Here is a 14390-nt window from a genome sequence, read left to right as displayed (position 1 = left end):
TAAATGACCTTTGGGCTTTAAGAGCATGTAGGGAGCCTTGACCTGAATTAAAAAAAAATGAGGAAAAAAAGCACCAGGTCAGTAAAAAAATTTAAACAAATATTTACAAAATATCTGAATAAATATTTATTTTTTCTGGTTAATGGGAACTTCTGCGCACAGCGTCTGCAAATCGGGGCTGTACGAAATCACTTTCACCTTTACGCAGGGCTGTTAGGGCTGTCAGCGTTAAAGTGTTGACGCATGCTGTTAATTTAGAATCAGTAACGTGTTACTATTTTTTTAACACAAGTTAATTCAGGCACCAAGTTTGATCTCTACTTCTGCTGAAATCTGCCCCGCCCCCGCACAACGCACTGATCTGTCGTCTGGCTGAATGATTGAACGGTGTGCTCTGGACTTCTAACTCAGACCCGGTCAGAGTGTCACGTCTTAGCCCTGTCTCATGTCTCTGTGTGTCTTCCCCACGTGACCTGTGCCCCTCTGTGTCTCCTGTCAGTATTTTTCCACCTGTGTCAATTTGTAGCTCCGCCCCCAAGCCCCAGGTGTTTCCACTTCCCTTGTGTGCTATAAAGCCTTCCTTTGTCTCTTGTCCCTCTTCGGTCTTTGCACCTTCCTCTGTTGTTTTGTCTCTCTCAGTGTTTCCTTGTATTCTATAGCCTTAATCCTTTGTTTCTCGTTTATTTCTTGTTTTCACGTTTATAGTTTTATTCCTTGTTTATTTTTTCTAGTTTATTTCCCTTGTATATATTCCCTGTTTATTTATTGTCTTTTTCTCTACTTTTTCTCTAGTTCTCTGATTTGTTTTGGTTATTTGTTTATCTTTTTTTACGTGTTTACATGTTCCTTGTTTCTTAGTTATTTATTTAATAAATTATTTATTTATTTCGCCCTTACCTGCACTTGCGTCCGTCTCCTCGTCACCCTGCCTGGGTATTCCTGACACAGAGATCTTTGCTTCTCTCTTTACTTCTCTATTTCTCACGCACGCACACATACACATGTGCACATATATATATCTTGGCAGGAATTTTTTTTTTTTTAATTTTTGAAAAAGGAAAAACTGAAATAACACATGGTCATATGTATTCCGACTCTTTGCTGTGACACTCATATTTAACTCACGTGCTGTCAATTTCTTCTGATCCTCCTTGAGATGGTTCTACTCCTTAAACTATCACAGCAGCCCTCCACCAGTCTGGGCTTTATAGAAGAGTGGCCTGACGGAATCCTTTTCTCAGTAAAAAAGCCCACATAGAGTTTGCCAAAAAAATACATGCAAGACTCCCAGACTATGAGAAATAAGATTCTCCGGTCTGATGAGACAAAGATTAAACATTTTGACGTTAATTCTAAGCAGTATGTGTGGAGAAAACCAGGCGCTGCTCATCATCTGCCCAATACAATCCCAACAGTGAAACATGGTGGTGGCAGCATCATGCTATGGGGACAGGACGCCTGATTGCAATTGAAGTAAATTAAATGCAGCCAAGATATCCAGGAGAAAACCTCTTTCAGAGTGCTCTGGACCTCAGACTGGGCCAAAGGTTCCCCTGCAAACAAGACAATGACCCTAAGCCAGGGGTCAGCAACCCGCGGCTCCGGCTCATCCTTTTACTGCGGCTCCAAGGGGCTTGGAAAAGTAAATAATTTTTATTAAGTATTTAATTTAAGTACATTTTGTTTTTGTTGGTTCTTTTTTAGAAGTTAGTTCTAAATTGAAAGATTATTGTGATCTGGAAATATTAAAATAAAATTATACTTTTTTTTGTCACACTTGTGTCACACAGGCGGAAAACAACCCGCCAAAATGTCGTCCATTTATCAGGACTTCTCACTCCAGGTAGGCCAATTGTAGAGAGATGTAAGAAACAAAAAATATCAGAAGAAATAGAACATTTAATGATACCTGGGCAGATTCATTTGCATCTACATCTGACGAGAGTGGCCTACCAGTATCCCTAATTTGTGGAGAAAGACTGTCTAACAATAAAAGGTCCAAGGTCGCAAGACATTTCCAAAATAAAAACAGAGCCTTTGCTGAAAAATATCCGGAGGGAGAAGAGGGGAAAAAAAGCTGTTTCGGAACTGATGTGGAAGGCTGATCTGACAAAGAATCTATTCAAGAAGTGAGTGAAGTCTGCAAATTCAACTAAATATGCAGGTTTTTTTGCCGCTCAGGAAATAGTCAGGCATGGAAAACCGTTCACAGACTGAGAATATATGAAGAGTCATTCATTAAAGGACCAATATGTAACTAATTTTTTAGTAGTAAATGATAAAATGATCAGGATGTATCATCAGATATTAAGGAAACATGTTGAGTGAAAGTACTGGCAGCTCTTTTCAGCAGGGCTTCAGCAGTACGTTCCTATTTTAAGTGTTGCAGCAAAGGAGCTAGCTAGCAGGGCTGGTTAAGTAAATCCTCAGCTGCTACACAGCTTAAAAAGCCTCAGCATGTCTCGAAAAATCTCAGTGACTAAAGACAAAACATGATGACAAAAATAATTTTAATTAAAAAGGCTTTTTGCCATTTTACCGACCTAGCCACTTAGCCTCGGTTCACTGCAGCGCTGCTCGCTGTACCTTTCTCTCTGGGGAGGTTTCTAGTTGTAGCTCTGCCTACTGTTTCAACATTTTTACATTTACATGTATTTGCATGCTAGTAAGGTTGAAAATGAAAATAGGAAATTAAAAATTTATCGCCCTGTCCCAGCATGCTGAATTTGCCTTAAGACGCCGTCCACACCAAACACTGAATCAAACACTGTCACTTTGTTATTGATTTTTCCATTTTGTGTTTTAATTTTAAATCTGTCAGACATGCAGCAAAGACTAATAAATTAAAATATTACCGTTGCATTTTGATTTTAGTTTTGACTTTTATTATGCAGTTCATCAAGAAAAGGAAAGGCCAAAGTGAAACTTATATTTTTCTTTTCAAAATCAGCTTTTTCATTTTATATTTGACTGTGAAATATGGTATTAAAAAATTAAAGGGCGAAAACCCATTTTAATTTAAACTTTATTTTTGTCACATATGGCCCATGATCATGTGAAAAATTAAATAGCAAATAAGGAGATTTAATTTGGTTTTTAATTTTGTCATAATATTTTCACACATGTTTGGAAAAAGAAAGTTAAAAAGGGTATTTGCATTTTCATTTTAGTGTTTTCATTACAGTTTTACTTCAACTCCCATAGAAAAAACCTTTGATGAAAGAAAATGGAAAAAATATATTTACGTTTTCTTTGCTTTTTTTTTTTTTTTTTTGCTAAATTCTACTTTTAAAATAAAAGGTATATCCTAGACAAGAAGATAATTACTATTTTTATAAAAAAAAATTTTAATGTCAGTCGTTTAGCTCCATTTACCCTTATTCATTTGAGGACGCACTCCTGGGCTCCCTCTAGCGATTCACAGTCATTTCAGTGGATTGAGTCATATAACTGGCTGATGCATTGTGGGAAATGTAGTGTGTCTAGGTAACTGAATCAGGAAGTGCATTACAGAGAGAGAGTGGATTAACCAGGTTGTGTGACAGTTGTTTCTAATGTTCACAAAAAAATATTTTCTGTAGAAAAACAATTAACAGAGAAACAAACTACAGCTGTGAAAAACATCATGTTACACTATAAAATCTTAACTGCTCTATGTCTAAATAAATTAACTACTACAGAAATGTGGGGTTGCTTAAGCTGATTAAATCAATCAGAAATGTGAATAGTTGTGATACAGAATGTCCAATATGTTGAGAGGGCTGTGTCTAAAGTTCATTCCCTCAGTTGATGTTATCAATATATTTGATAGATTAATTAATACATAGTTAATTGGAGGGCCCAACTCAATAATAAAAAACATGTTTAAGTGAAGGGTGTTCTGTTAACTTACCAACATATACTTGAACTTATATGCAATAAAAAGGCATTGTAAGAGCTAGCTGCTGTTTCATTTATTCATGTTCCTCCATGGAAAATGTGGGCCGAATTTGGGCTGAAACCCCCGGGCTGAAAAAGGGGCCCACTCCGGCCCTGATATAGGCCCACTGAGTGCGAGTGTACAGGGCCCAGAATTTGCTGTTACTTCCCTGAATACGCCCAAAATCAAGCTACGTTGTGCACAGTTAATGGCTTGTCTATAGATTGCTAAAATAGGGCCCATGGTATTACAACCCGATCCAATATTGATAGGGCTATTGTAAGTTATATTAACACTTAGAAAACCCCAACAGCAGCTATAATCATATGACCTTATTAAAGCAAAGAAAACTTTACTTAGGGTTTGTATCTACTAAGGCATGATTAAAAGAAATGAATTCACATTTAAATCTGGAGGAAATAAGATAGTAATAATAAAATAGTTAAAATGGACAGTTTAATAAAATATGGCATCCACTTCTTCAATACATAAAACCAGCACAAACAATAATGGCAATTTATTATCAGAATAAATAATGTTTTGATTTAGGGAAATTTCTATATCCTTTGAATGCTATTCTCTGTAAGTATATTTGTGTTATGTATAACATTTGGGGAGGATTCAATTTATTTGTTTAAGAGGTGAGAATGTTTTTATTCTTCTGCTTAATAAACAAATGTTATTAAAAAAAAGATAAAATACTAGCTGCCTTTTAAAAACTTTAAGGCACATTACCGTAATGAGAAAAATGGATTCTTCGCAAGGTTCGAGCCACTCAACAATATACCCGCCCAGAAATTCATCCCTCCGCCTGGTGACCAGGTGCTGACCCTGTCCCCAGACAGTGTGAGGAGAGCATTCAGCAGGATCAATGCTCGAAAATCTCCTGGGCCTAACATCATTTCTGGTCGTGTGCTGAAGGACTGTGCCTGGGAACTCGCAGAGGTTTATACTGACATCTACAACACCTGCAGTGGTTCCCACATGCTTCAAAGCCACCACCATCATCCCTGTCCCAAAGAAGGCATCACAATCCTGTCTCAATGACTATCGTCCAGTTGCACTCACCCCCATCCTCATGAAGTGCTTCGAACGACTAGACATGCATCACATCAAGTCTCTGCCCCCCCCTCCCTGGACCCCAACCAGTTTGCATATCGGTCAAATCGCTCGACCGATGATGCCATATCCACTGTTCTCCACTCAGCCCTCACACACCTGGACAAGAAGAACACCTACGTCAGAATGCTGTTTGTTGACTTCAGCTCAGCATTCAACACAATCGTCCCCCAACAGCTCATACACAAACTGGACAGTCTGGGGCTGAGCACTTCACTGTGCAACCGGCTGTTAGACTTCCTGACTGGAAGACCACAGGCAGTGCGGGTTGGCAGCAGCACATCCATTACATTACATTACATTACATTACATTTGGCAGACGCTTTTGTCCAAAGCGACTTACAATAGTCAAGTACAATGTAAAATAAGTTTAAAGGTAAAACATCTTTGGATAGGGATAAAAGGAGGACAAAGGGGAGTAATAGGATAGAGGAGTGAAGGAGAGGAAGAAGGAAATGAGGTTAGAAGTAGTTAGTGTGTTAGAGGTGTTAAGAGAGTAAGTGCTCTTTGAAGAGCTCTGTCTTCAGGAGTTTCTTAAAGATAGCGAGAGATTCTCCTGATCTGGTAGTGGAAGGTAGTTTGTTCCACCATTGGGGAACTCTGTATGAGAACAGTCTGGATTGCTTTGTGTGAGTTTTTGGCAAAGCGAGGCGACGTTCACTGGAGGAGCGCAGCGGCCGGGAGGTAGCGTAAGCCTTCAGGAGCGAGTGCAGGTAGGAAGGAGCCTGTTCTGACATCACCTTGTAGGCGATTGTAAGAGCTTTGAATTTGATGCGAGCATCAACTGGTAGCCAATGGAGCTCAATGAGCAGCGGGGTCCAGCATCACCACACTGAACACAGGGGCTCCCCAAGGATGTGTGCTGAGCCCCCTTCTGTTCACTCTGCTGACCCACGACTGCACACCAGCACACACCTCCAACCTCTTCGTCAAGTTTGCGGATGACACGACGGTGGTGGGTCTCATCAGCAACAACGAGGAGGAGCGAGGTGAGCCGCCTGGCCTCCTGGTGCAAACACAACAATCTTTCTCTTTAACACAGAGAAGACCAAGGAGATTGTTGTGGACTTCGGGAGATCTCACACACAGCACACTCCTCTGTCCATCAACGGAACTGCTGTGGAGAGGGTGAGCAGCACCAAGTTCCTGGGTGTGCACGTCACAGAGGACCTCTCCTGGAGCACCAACTCAGCATCACTGGCCAGGAAGGCAAAAGCATCTCTACTTTCTCCGCAAGCTGAGAAGAGCTGGAGCCCCCACCCGCATCATGAGCACCTTCTACAGAGGGGCCATATAGAGCATCCTGACCAGCTGTTTCACCGTGTGGTACGGGACCTGCACAGCATCCTGCCGCAGGACCCTCCAGCGCATCGTGAGAGCAGCTGAGAAGATCATTGGCACCTCTCTCCCCTCCCTTCAGGACTTGTACAGCTCCCGCCTCACACGAAAAGCCCTCCGTCTGGTAGGAGATCCCTCTCACCCACTACACAGCTTCTTCAGCCTGCTGCCTTCAGGAAGGAGACTGCGGAGTCTCGGGTCTAGGACCAGCAGACTGCGAGACAGCCCCATCCATCAGGCTGTGAGGATGCTGAACTCTCTTCCTGCTCTACCCCCAATCCCAATCCTGCCCCCAGCACACACTCACTCATCATCCTGACCCCCCACCCTCCCACCAACACAGTACTGAAACTCTGTACTAGGACACACACAGTACTGTAACTTTTGTAAAAGGACCTGCACTACACACCCAATACCTGCACTACTGCTATACTTGCACTGTCATACACACTTTAATTCCACAAGAACTGTGAACTTTAAGAACTTTATGCACTCATTCACTTTACCAGCCTTTAACTATACACCATATTTGCACTACTGTTATACGGGTTCTATTTATACTGTCATTCCATCTCAATCACCATCAATATTGCACTGTTGTCTTACATATGTCTATTGTGTTCTTGTTGTACTGTACATATAGTGTCTCCCACTCTTTTATATTATATATCTTATTTATTTTTTATTTCTATTTATATATCTTATTTCACCCCCACACTACTGCACCTTGTTTCTGTCTCATGTATGTCTATTTGTGTCCCTGCTGTATTGTACTCATAATGTCTCCCATTATCCTTTATTATATCTATTATCTGTACTTGCTGTAAAATTTAGGAAGGAGAGTAACGTAATTTCAATTCTTTGTATGTCCTGTACATATGCAGTATTAACAATACAACTACTTGACCTGACTTGAAAATAATTCACTGTAGTGTTTGCCCTTAACTGGATTTTACCCATGATACTTTGTAGATCTACAGTAACATGATCTATAAAGGTTCTACAGCAAGAATCTGCTCATTAAACAGTAGTAATGCTGGAAACACTACAGACATTTGTTACAGTGCTATTTTAGGTTCTGCCTCCCCGACCTGAAACATGATATTCACCCATCTGAGAGCTTCTTGTTTCAGGTCGGTGGTAAACTGCTGCCATTTAGTGTAGAAATCCCACAGTTAGAATAAACTTAAAGTGAAGTTTGGACTGAAGGAGCGTTACAGAGGAACAGCACAGCAAAAGTTGGAGGAAATGGCTGCTAAATACCCTCTTTCAGAAGAAGAGTTTTCATGTCCTGTGTGCTGTGAGATCTTCAGGGATCCGGTGGTTCTGTCGTGTTCCCACAGTGTGTGTAGAACCTGTCTGCAGCAGTTCTGGAAGACTAAGGGCTCTCAAGAATGTCCAGTTTGTAGGAGAAGATCCTCTAAAGGTGAACCTCCCTGTAATCTGGTACTGAAGAATGTGTGTGAAGCTTTTCTGGAGAGCAGGAGTCAGAGATCTTCAGCAGGGTCTGAGGGGGTCTGCACTCTGCACAATGAGAAACTCAAGCTCTTCTGTTTGGACGATCAGCAGCCTGTGTGTTTGGTCTGTCAGACATCAAAGAACCACAAAACACACGACTGCTGTCCAATAGATGAAGCTGTGACTGACTGTAAGGTAGGATATTAGTTCTAGTATTTCTATTTCTGAACTGTATAAAGTCTTTCTCAGTTCAGAACCAGATCAACCTGTTATGTAATTTATAGGTAAAGTCTGTTAGTGGGTGTGATTTCAGGCCAGAGAGCATAAAACATGAGTGAATCATTAATCAATAATGATAAAGTTATAAAATGCTGAGTTTAATTTACTGAACAGTAAAATCCTCTGATCTTCAGTCGTTCTCTCTGTGATCACATTTATATTTCTGTTCAAATGTTGAAGGAATTCACTAAACTACACTGTGGTTCAATTCCAGACTAAACTCCAGACTGCTTTGGAGCCTCTACAGAAGAACCTGAAAGTCTTAGAGGAAGCTAAACGAGACTATGATCAAACAGCAGCCCACAATAAGGTGATCCATCATCTTGAACTGTCTGTCAGTCAGGTTTCTAAGGGTGCTTTCACACCTGCCTCGTTTGGTCCGGACTTTCTGACTTTTCACTTTGATCCGAACCAAAGTAGCAGGTGTGAAAGTGGCCGTGAACCACGGATCTTCTGAACCATGGTCCGGTTCGCCTGCAGTGTGAAAAAGCTTTTCTGGATGGTTCGAACTTTCGGACCAATTACAGGAAGCTGAGCAGGCGTTCCTCAACAACGGCAGCTATGGAACGCCAAAAGGCCCCAAAAATGCCTGGACCAGACGCCTTTTATCGGAAAGAACGGCGTAAAATGATTTCAAGACGCCGTAATATACGCTGTATGATTTCATGACGGCGTTAAAAACGCTGCTAAAAGCACAGAAAACGCCGTTTCCCCCGGCGTGTTTCGACCCTTTTGGCGCGCCGTACAGAGCGCCGTCTCAGTGCAATAAGACGGCGTAAAAAGCGGCGTTTTAGTGTCTCTCTTGACGCCGTAAAAAGCGGCGTTTAATAATAAGATAATGAGCTCCACCTTCCAGTTTTGAAAGCCAATACATTTAAACTCTGTTCAGCCAATGCTCTTACAGAGAGACTCAGTCTAAAGCAATTCACTGCAGATCCGAGCTCCTGAACCAGAGCTCTTCAGTTTTTAAATACAAATTTACAATATACCTTCTTCAGACATTCCCGCTGGTGCTCATGCCTTTTATTAGTCTAATATTTATGCTGTTCAATGTATTTTAAATAAAATTAATAGTAGTAGGGACGCCCCTTGTGCATGAATTTTATTAATTAATAGTGTGTTTCTTTTTAAGCTACGTTTGGTAAATGGTAGCTAATAGGGTCATTCTGCTATATTTCAAGAGTTTCTTGGTTTATTAGCTTTTAAATATTTGGCCAGATACTGTATCAGTATTTATATTATTTGAAGGATCTAAATAACAGGAGTGTTAGCAATCATAAAATGTAAGGAAACGTAAATGTTTATAAGATATACAGTGATAAACTAAAAAACACTTAAATTCTCACTAAAACGCCGCTTTTTACGCCGTCTGTACGGCGCGCCAAAAGGGTCGAAAAACGCCGGGGGAAACGACGTTTTCTGTGCTTTTAGTGGCGTTTTTAACGGCGTCGTGAAATCATACGGCGTATATTACGGCGTAAAACCCACACAGAACGGCGTATTTTACGCCGTTCTTTTCGATAAAAGGCGTCTGGTCCAGGCGTTTTTTGGGCCTTTTGCCGTTCCATAGCACAGAGCCACACAGGCGAAGCAGGAGGTGAGCAGTTGGAGAATAAAGCGAGAAAAGCTAATACAGATGGTGCGCACCAGAAAAAAACTTTAAAATACTACATTTATAAAACATACTAACAGTAATGTAACCTCGTGGTGTTACTTGGAGGAATTAAAGAGAAACAACCGAGACAAGAGTGCAAAATATTCCACTTTACTCCACTTGATCAGAACTCCTCAACAAGAAAAAAAAACTCCCTCTCTCACAGGCGCGCTCTCTTTGCTCCCAAAACAACCCTACCTCAAAACTAAGGCAACCCCCAGGGGACAAATAGCATTGGCAACTTCCACCATCAGTTTTACCCACAACATAATAAAGTATGCTACAGTAATAATATTAAATAAAATAAAACTGCTGTTTAAAAAAAAAAGCTGATATTTTGGCCAAGTTCAGCAAACATTTCTCCATATAGTGTATGATTTATCATTTATGTAATTATTATTATGACAGGCAGGCATAAATATAATATAAATAAAATCAAATAGAATAAATATAGCATTTTGAAACAAGGTGAAAATACAGATCCACATTATTAGACTCGATATGTTAATTTATTGAGGGTGTTTCCATTTATTTTATGATGGTTGATAATGTAATTATTGTGACAGACCTATTTAAAACAATAAATATTGTTTAAATATACTAGTATGTGTAATTTATTTAGTCTTTCAGTTGTTGATGACACAAAACACTGACAGAAGTACTATAGGCTTCTTCAGTAAACAGAATAAAACACTGAATTATAACACAAGTTAACATTGGCGACGGTCCGGACCTTAGCCTGATGACATTTTCTCTAACTGGACCAAACTGAATTCTAATTAAATAACCCTGCTGTAGGTGGTAAATGCTTGTAGAACATCTGTTAGAGTTTGTGTTTCCTAATCGTCTCTGATTGCAGACGCAGACCCAGCACACAGAGAGACAGATAAAGCAGGAGTTTGAGAAGCTTCACCAGTTTCTAAGAGATGAAGAAGCAGTGAGGATAGCTGCACTGAAGGAGGAAGAGGAGCAGAAGAGTCAGATGATGAGGAGGAAGATTGAGGAGATGAATGAAGAAATATCATCTCTTTCAGACACAATCAGAAACATAGAGAAGGAGATGGAAGCTGAGGACATTCAGGTCTTACAGGTAAGAGTCCCTCTCTTTCTAATACTGGTGAGAAAGTGATCAGTGTGGGCAGAGCTTTAGACATTAATTTCTTCTAAAATCCTCCTGAAAAGACTCTTAATTTATAAAAATCTCCTCTTTATTTCTCCTCTCAGAACTTGAAGTCTACAGAGAAACAGTAAGTCAGTGTCAGATCACCAATTTTAGCTCCTTTTAAAATAATGATTCATCTAAACTCATCTAAACAGTGTATTTAAATGTATGATAATGAAATGAAGGTGAATAAGGATTGTGTGATAATGTTGTAGTAATGAGAACAGTAGCAGAATTATTGATTTAACAGAAACAACAGAATTATTGACTTGAGGCAACAAAAGGAATAAAATATTAACGTTTATGTAAATAAAGTACAGGCTGTAAACTTTATACAGTGAAATATTTCACACAGTTTTATATTTTCAGAGTTCAGCGCTCACCAAAGCATCCAGAGAAAACATCAGGAGCTCTGATCAATGTAGCCGAACACCTTTCCAACCTGAAGTTCAGAGTGTGGGAGAAGATGCAGGAGATTATCCAGTACAGTAAGTTGTGTTTCTCTTAGGGTTGATCTCTCAGATACAGTCTGATTCTGGACTGATTCCTGCAGATGTTCTGAGTCTCCATGTTTTCTACATTGATCTGCAGCAACAATCCAGTAGAAAGATCTAGAAAATATATGAAGGTGTGGAGCTCAGTTCCACCAATGATTAGGGCTGCGCCTGAAATTGCCCGGTAAAGCAGTATGCCTTTTCAGTACACGAGACCACAGTATGCATGCAAGCTCAGACACACTACATCCGCCATCTTACCTCTGACGCTCTTTCACCTCTTACCCCTTGTTACCAGCGGCACAGTTTACAGAGCTTTACCCAAACTAATTTCATTAAAATCCCCTCAGCCAACTCTTATTAATAAACACCTATCCAGTCCTATTTAATGAGCACTGACTGTAAATAAAGTTTACAATTAATGCTATTTTCCTCAAATATGATATATTTAATAATAAATATAAAAAGACCTTGTTCAGTAATGAAGTATATTAATAAATATGTGCTTATGCAACAAAACAAATGTCAGAAAATGTTTTAGAGATAAATATAAAAGTTTTCATTAATTCCTGCTTTACCATTTTACCTCAGAAATACTTTTTTAGCATAAATATTATTTAAAACACATGGTCTATATATATATATATATATATATATATATATATATATATATATATATATATATATATATATATATTACTGATAGTGTTAGACGTAAAGGCCAACATATATGCATTACTGATGTATAAAAACATACTACCCAATATTTAATCAATAGAACCAGTCAGTTTTCATTGAACACGCTCATTTTTTCGTGAAGGTTGGACTGAACGCAACACAACACAAGAACTTGAACGTGAATTAGTTCACAGTATGTGTCATGAACGGCAGACATCACTGTAAATGAACACTAAATGAACACAAATGAATTGGCTAGAGAGAGCGGAGCGCGGGGGCGAGAGAGAGACAGAGAGACCAACGACGAGAGCGCGAGGGAGAGAGAGAGACAGAGAGAGAGAGACCGACGACGAGAGCGCGAGAGAGTGAGTGAAAGAGCTGCAATTAAAAAAAATGACTAGTGGAAGTGATGGCACGGAGACAGACATAGATTCCCCTTATGAACATTTTCATCACATGGTAAGAAACCCACAATTGCAGTGTCATGAGCAAATGTCTTCAATGAGCCGTTTCAAAGAACTTATAGTGATTTCTAGCTTGTAGTGTGAAAAAAAGTATTTATTTTAATATCTCACGAAAAAAGTAAAATGAACTGAACTTTGAACTAGCTCAGAATTAAAATTGTGAACTTTGAATGTGAATTGTTCACTTTGAGCATGTATGAACTGAACTTGAACTAGTTCAGAAAAGCTGTGAACTGGCACAACACTGATTATTTTAGTTACCATATTTAATAGAGCATTTTCCCTCACTTGCATATTTACACATTACAATTTCCAATATAATACAAGAATGACAAGCCTTTTAAGTGGTTTAATTTTAGTTGTTTGTTTTATCCATTATTGTCAAATTTTCTCCTCATCCTCTCTTTATAGTCTCTATAGCAGGATACTTGATTCTGATAAACACAGAGAGAGAGAGAGAGAGAGAGAGAGAGAGAGAGGGAGATTAAATCAAAGTTTAGCTTGGGTATTAAACATAAATTAATATAAATAAAATATAAAATAACGCAAAACAGAAAATTCTAAAATATCATAAAAACTGATTGACACATAAAAAATTATTAGAATAATTAGTAAAATAATAAATAAATAAATTTACTAATTAATTAATAAAATAAGTAAAAGGATAATGGTAAAAGTAAAGTGTTCTGGAATCTTCCTCTAAAACTGTTTTACTCAAAGTAAAGAAACCAGTCTGTAGAGATAAACATTTACAGAAATGAGAGAAAAACATGATGTTTCATTCTGTTCTCTCTCCTCAGCTCCTGTTACTCTGGACCCCAACACTGCCCACCCACACCTCCACCTGTCTGATGATCTCACTGCTGTAGAAAAGAGAGACCAGAGATCATCAGTTCCTGATAATCCAGAGAGATTTGATGAATATGCGTGTGTTCTGGGTTCTGAGGGTTTTAACTCAGGGACACACTGCTGGGACGTCCAGGTTGGAGACTGTGATTCCTGGGAACTGGGTTTGATCCCAGAATCTGTAACAAGAAAAGGAGAATCCTTTTTTGATTCAGTGTGGGGTCTGGGTTACTATAAAAGTGATGATGAATACTGGATACGCTGCCCAGGACTGCCAGGTCTTTACCTCACCCCTAAAGAGAAGCTGCAGAGGGTCAGAGTGCAGCTGGACTGGGACAGGGGGAAACTGACCTTCACTGATCTTTTAACAAACAAACACCTGCACACTATAACACACACTTTCACTGAGAGACTTTTACCTCTTTTCTGTAATGAGTCTGATTATCCTCTGAGGATCTTACCAGTGAAGACGTCAGTAACAGTGGAACAGCACAGTTAAAGTTAACTCTGCTCAGAATCAACATTTATACAGGTAGTGAGTTTATTAATTATGATCATAAGAATGTAATTACATATGTATTTTAAACAATAAATTTGTACTATAGGAGTGACTCCTAATTTTATTACAACATTATAAACATTATGGAGTGATATTTTACTTGTTTTCAGTGTAGATTATATTTCCTCTTTAAAACTGCATTATATATAAATAAACATGTTAATAAATGTTATATTTGCTATATGTGTTTATGTATCTGGTAAAATGAACTCTACTAAATGATAAATAAAGGAATTGTATTTCTATTTAATCTCTCAAAGCAACACCTTTCAACTCAAATCACTTTTATTAACGACCAAGAAACACTGATTAATTACTCAGTAGATAATCAGTAGCAAGAAGTGAGAAAATAACATTTTATAGTCATTATTTAATAGAACTAAGTGTCATAATGTGTATTATGATGTTAATCAAAATAAG

The 14390-nt window shown here is 38.9% G+C and overlaps 2 protein-coding genes across 2 annotated transcripts in view; one reads left to right on the top strand and one right to left on the bottom strand.

The window, feature by feature from the left end:
• baz2a (bromodomain adjacent to zinc finger domain, 2A) overlaps positions 1 to 14390 on the bottom strand; it is a 353839-nt gene that overhangs the window by 152765 nt on the left and 186684 nt on the right. The window lies entirely within an intron of this gene.
• Positions 7569 to 14105, top strand: LOC111188513 (E3 ubiquitin-protein ligase TRIM35-like). The gene is made up of 6 exons (XM_049462804.1): positions 7569 to 8029; positions 8328 to 8423; positions 10627 to 10857; positions 10992 to 11014; positions 11299 to 11417; positions 13366 to 14105. Exons 1-6 carry the CDS (start codon positions 7625 to 7627, stop codon positions 13908 to 13910), a joined length of 1419 nt encoding a protein of 472 aa, XP_049318761.1. The 5' UTR covers positions 7569 to 7624; the 3' UTR covers positions 13911 to 14105.

The sequence above is a fragment of the Astyanax mexicanus genome, chromosome 13 (genome assembly GCF_023375975.1).
Source record: "Astyanax mexicanus isolate ESR-SI-001 chromosome 13, AstMex3_surface, whole genome shotgun sequence".
Lineage (NCBI taxonomy): Eukaryota > Metazoa > Chordata > Actinopteri > Characiformes > Acestrorhamphidae > Astyanax > Astyanax mexicanus.
Note: the sequence above shows the minus strand (reverse complement) of the source record. Positions and strands in the feature narration are given on the sequence as shown.

Excerpts from the sequence above, each read along its gene's own strand:
- LOC111188513 (XM_049462804.1), top strand. The coding sequence starts at position 7,625 with ATGGCTGCTAAATACCCTCTTTCAGAAGAAGAGTTTTCATGTCCTGTG. Across the intron at positions 8,424-10,626 it reads AAACAGCAGCCCACAATAAG|ACGCAGACCCAGCACACAGA; the intron begins GTGATCCATCAT and ends CTCTGATTGCAG. Across the intron at positions 10,858-10,991 it reads AGGACATTCAGGTCTTACAG|AACTTGAAGTCTACAGAGAA; the intron begins GTAAGAGTCCCT and ends TTCTCCTCTCAG.